This window comes from Habropoda laboriosa, unplaced genomic scaffold (genome assembly GCF_001263275.1).
Source record: "Habropoda laboriosa isolate 0110345459 unplaced genomic scaffold, ASM126327v1 scaffold42, whole genome shotgun sequence".
NCBI lineage: Eukaryota > Metazoa > Arthropoda > Insecta > Hymenoptera > Apidae > Habropoda > Habropoda laboriosa.
The window spans coordinates 1,381,181-1,385,956 of NW_017100181.1; the positions used below are offsets into that span (position 1 = coordinate 1,381,181).

The following is a 4,776-nucleotide window of genomic DNA, read 5'->3' on the forward strand; positions in this document are numbered from 1 at the left end:
CATGAAAATATGGAAATATGGACGTATTTAAATAAATGAAAAAACGAAGTGAAGCAAAGTGCGTAAAAAATGGGGCTTTTAAATAATTTGAAATTCCATGCGGATAACGAACCCAAACATACTTCCTACGTAACGAAGAGTTGGTTACTCTATAATTGTCCAAAAGTGATACAAACTCCGTCACAATCACCAGACATCAATGTTACAGAACACGTGTGGCATGAACTAGAAAGAAAAGTTAGATTACGCTGCGTTTCTAATAAACAACAATTGGGGACTGCGTTGCAAGAAGAGTGGGCAAACATTTCGAAAGAATTTTCCGAAGAATTGGTGCAATCGGTCGAAAATAATCGTGGATATCTCACAAAATATTGAAAAGCATTTTTTCTTTTTTTTTTTATTAACCCTTCGCGAACTAGGTGGGGTATGATATACCACAGGCGGATTTGAATGCTTATAACTGCTTAGTTATCACTTTGTGTGAACTGACATTCCATACATGTAGCTGGAATTCCGGCGTTGTCGAACCACGCAGCGAAAAAAGTTTAGTGCTATGCGCGTTACCGCAGCGATTACACGTGCGTGAAGTCCGTTTGGGGATCTCGTACCCCACGTAGTTCTGCACGTAGTAATAAAGGTAATATAGCCTTTTATTGTTTTCGTGCTATTTTCTTTTACTTTCTTCGTTATTTTCACTAGTGCTGTTATAATTTTAGATATTTATACTGTATAACGTCCTCTCGACTTATAACGAGTGACGAAATATCGGATGCGCTTTTGCAAGAATGCGACGATTCTTCCGAAGATGTCTTCCTTCCTGACAGTGATGCAGAATCTGATAATATGTATTAGTGTTTTTGTTTTTTGATATCAAAAGTTTATTACTTGAAATTTTCGTTTTATTTCTATACCTCTCTAACAGTAGAACGATAATATTGCTATTATTAATACACTTTTTATTAAAAAGAACAGTAAACGCGAAATACCATATGGGGTATGACGTATCCCACGTGGTTCGCCTTGTTGATTTTTTTCACCTCGTTCGCGGAGGGTTAGCGGTATTAACATTTTCTGTACGTTGTTACCGAATATACTTAACTTTCTTATTACGAACAAGGTTCTTTATTCGCAAGCATTATATATTTAATAAAGTTAGTGAACTTATTTTTTAAAGAAACTTCATCTTGAATCCGTAGCAACAATATTGATAAGCGTTGTGGTGTACAATTTTGAACGACACTCACTGTATGTACACGTACTTAAAAACTAAATGATTAAAATTTCTAGATAAGCATAAGACAGCGTGGATAAGCTAGAGACAGCATAATTTCAGTTACATGTGAACACAGTTCGGAATAAATTACATCGACGCTTCAAAGTTATTTAAGGTCATCATTTTGCTATCTTTTATCTAATCAATATTACAAACGAAAAAAGGTATTTATGCAGAAAAGGGGGCTCCTCGCCGATTTCAATTTTTGTACTCCTCTTCATTCTAATGAGTCAAATTTTTACCTTCCAAAAAAATTAGCATAACGTATACTTATGAATTATAAGTTATGACACATACGAGTCGTTCGATGACTTTATTAACATCACTTTTATCAAACTTGATCAAAAGCGAAGAAATGCTTGATTGTTGGGTAAAAATCAGAACAAAAATGTGTGCTTGTTATCTGCCGAATTTTCTCGCTCGTGGCTCGCGATTAGAACTCTACTTTACCGATAATCAAAATTGTTTAGCTGAAAATAATCGCATTGTTTACACATAAGTGAGGTTTCTTCTTTTAATAATCTTGCCTTAAAACAGAAATTATTGGCGATAATTGGAACGAAATGAAAAATTATAAGATTCTCGTGCGAAAAGAACGTTTTTGTGTATAAAACAATAGATTTTAGTAAATAATGATAATCTATTTATTAAATTCAGTAAATTCTCAAAATGAAAACTATTTCGCTGTATCCAATATCGAGTGAATCACTGTTTTCAGTATTTTCTTAGGAGTACACTAGCCAATAGATATGTAGGGAAGATCAGGGCTAAAAGTTACGGAGGTAAGTTGCTTCGATGGTTGTATCTTTAAAATATAAGAGATAGGGTTGTGCCCTCAATTGTTTTCGCCGTGTGAGTCGATCGCGGCACTCTGTCATACATTTTAATAGCGTCAGCGACAGCGAATCTTGTGGTTGTAAGCAAGCACCTATTTAGTCACGTATCAGAAAAGTAAATATTTTTCGATCGTTACTTTTTGGTCTGTTTCGATTGTTTAACGTCGAAATTATTAATTGTTTCGACCTTATAGATCAAGTGACATTTAAGAACACGTTGCAATAGTTTTGATTAGACAATTTCAATGAATAAGCGGAATATTCACATAAATTGCCACGTGTATCGATGGGGGCTAGTTGTTCCCGTGACTTGGGGCAGGTTGCAATAGAGTATTTTGCCGGACAGGCAAATATCTCAATAAGTACACATTTCAGACATATTACACCTTAATATTTATTTACTCAGCTTTTAACGTTGTCTTAATTTCCGGAAAGAAATACAGGGTGTTCCATTTAAAAACCTCATGGTAACCTTCAAAACTTTATGAATAAAAACAATTATTGTAACATATGTCCCCCTTGAAATCGTGCAACTTTTGCTTCAAACACTATTTCCTACAGCGAATACTTCACGGGCAATTTCAGGTCGCCAGGTTAGGCGAATCACCCTGTATTGTTTTAGATTTCCTATAAAAATAATACTTATATTTTTGTCGATCTGAACCTTAGCAAATAAACATTATTAATAAAATTGTATTTCGTTCCATTAGAAAATGAAATGTTTCATTAAAAGGCAACTCTTGTTTCTTAGAAACAACTTACCTTAATACGGTAACAACTTGCTCCACGAAGGGGTAAGAAGTTCCGCTTCGATCAGTTACAAATAAATGATTCCCTATGAAAAATCAATTACAATATATTAAATATAAGCTTAAAATCCTAAAGTACGATAAATTTAACAATAAATTAGTTAATAGTGAAGGGAATAACTGCATTATCTTTCGGTCATTTCTTGTGTTTTCTCAAAATCAGAACGTTTAGCCCCGGTCTCCCAAATACTGCTTCTTCACTTCCAAAAATGATATTGCCATGTTTTAGAAATAACGCGTTAACGAACATACGTTCATTATATGAACATAATAAATAAACAAACAATATAAATAGCCATCTTAACCAGTTCTTCATTCTCTTGAAGTTTGTTCGTTAAAACCTGGAATATTCTGTATAAAAATATTTAGAACGTTGTATAATAATAATTAGACTGTTGCTTTCCCATTGTTTTGACTCAAACTTGGGAATTTAAAAAATTCCCAAAAATCGCTTTAAAATATAAAGTAGACTACAGAAACACATCAATGAACATGATATTTCTTATCTTGTTACAGACTGTAGCCGCATCGCAACCTAAAGCGATAAAAATGGTAGGTTCTCCGATGCTGGAGAACGAGGACAGAGTCGACGTTCTTGACGAACCACTCTTCAGCAACCTTGATATTGTACTTCTCAGTGCTCTCTTATTGGCCGCACTATGGTGGTTGATGCGCCGTAATAAACAAGAAGAGTATACGCCCGTCACAAAATCCTACTCCATTCAGTAATTATTGTGTTTGAATAAGTTATTCGCAATGCTTAATTAAATAAGAAAATTTTAGTACTCATAACGAAACTTTTTGTACAATGAAGATCTCTAATGGTCATGAAAAATTTCTTGTTAAAGGCCAACGCTGTTTCCAGCAGTACAGCCATCCGAAAATTCGTTTATCAAAAAACTGAAGACCTCCGGAAGAAGTTTGGTGGTGTTTTATGGTAGCCAGACCGGAACTGCTGAAGAATTCGCCGGTAGGCTGGCCAAAGAAGGTATTCGGTACAAAATGAAAGGCATGGTGGCTGATCCAGAAGAATGTGATATGGTATACATTCATTTATATAAAGAACAGTTTAGCCATTTTAATATTTGCAACATTAGGTCAAAATTGATCTTATTAACTCTATCCGCTTGGAATGCCAGTTGTGTTAGTACATATAAGCATTCATTACGGCAACTCACACATTAAAAAATTATAAAATGTGGAATTTGATAAATTTTGCAAATAAATTGATGTATAAATGATAAAATATAATGTTTAATTCTCTCAACAAAAAAGTGATAGTAAAATTTTCGTGATAAATTATGTTTATAATTATCAAGTTGCAGAAAGAAAATGTTGAAATATTACTCAACTGCAAAGGGTTAATATTAACAATATTGCACATTGAAAGATAATCATACTAGTTAAACTAAATTATGTTTTAAATTAAGTAAAACTGATACTTCCTTATGTTGTTAAATTATATGTCGTAATCCTAAATAATTATAATTTATTATAACAGGAAGAGTTAATTCATCTAAAAACAATTCCAAACAGTTTAGCAGTATTCTGTTTAGCTACATACGGAGAAGGTGACCCAACAGATAATGCTATGGAATTTGTTGATTGGCTGAAAAATGGTGATGCTGACTTAAATGGATTGAATTATGCTGTAAGTATGAGTTGCATTTTTTAATTTATAGCTATAAGATATGGAAAATCTAAAAATTATTGTAGAAATAAAAAATTCACATTATGCAAGAGTCTTACAGAAACAAATTTTTATTTCTTAATAATACTTTGTTATACAATGTGTATTAAAGTCATATAACAAAAAACATAGGAAAATGTTTTATTTTGTCAGATTTCTGATATAATG

At 33.0% G+C, this 4,776-nt stretch overlaps 1 protein-coding gene across 2 annotated transcripts in view; it reads left to right on the forward strand.

Annotated features, from left to right (window-relative positions):
- Positions 1-4,776, forward strand: part of LOC108579106 (NADPH--cytochrome P450 reductase) — a 30,642-nt gene that overhangs the window by 21,629 nt on the left and 4,237 nt on the right. The window contains exons 7-10 of one of the 2 annotated variants that reach the window (XM_017942549.1): positions 60-62; positions 3,442-3,643; positions 3,767-3,959; positions 4,420-4,569. In XM_017942549.1, the coding sequence (XP_017798038.1) occupies positions 60-62; positions 3,442-3,643; positions 3,767-3,959; positions 4,420-4,569 (548 nt within the window). Of the gene's footprint in view, positions 1-59; positions 63-3,434; positions 3,644-3,766; positions 3,960-4,419; positions 4,570-4,776 lie in introns of both variants that reach the window. The other variant, XM_017942550.1, reaches the window with a different exon arrangement.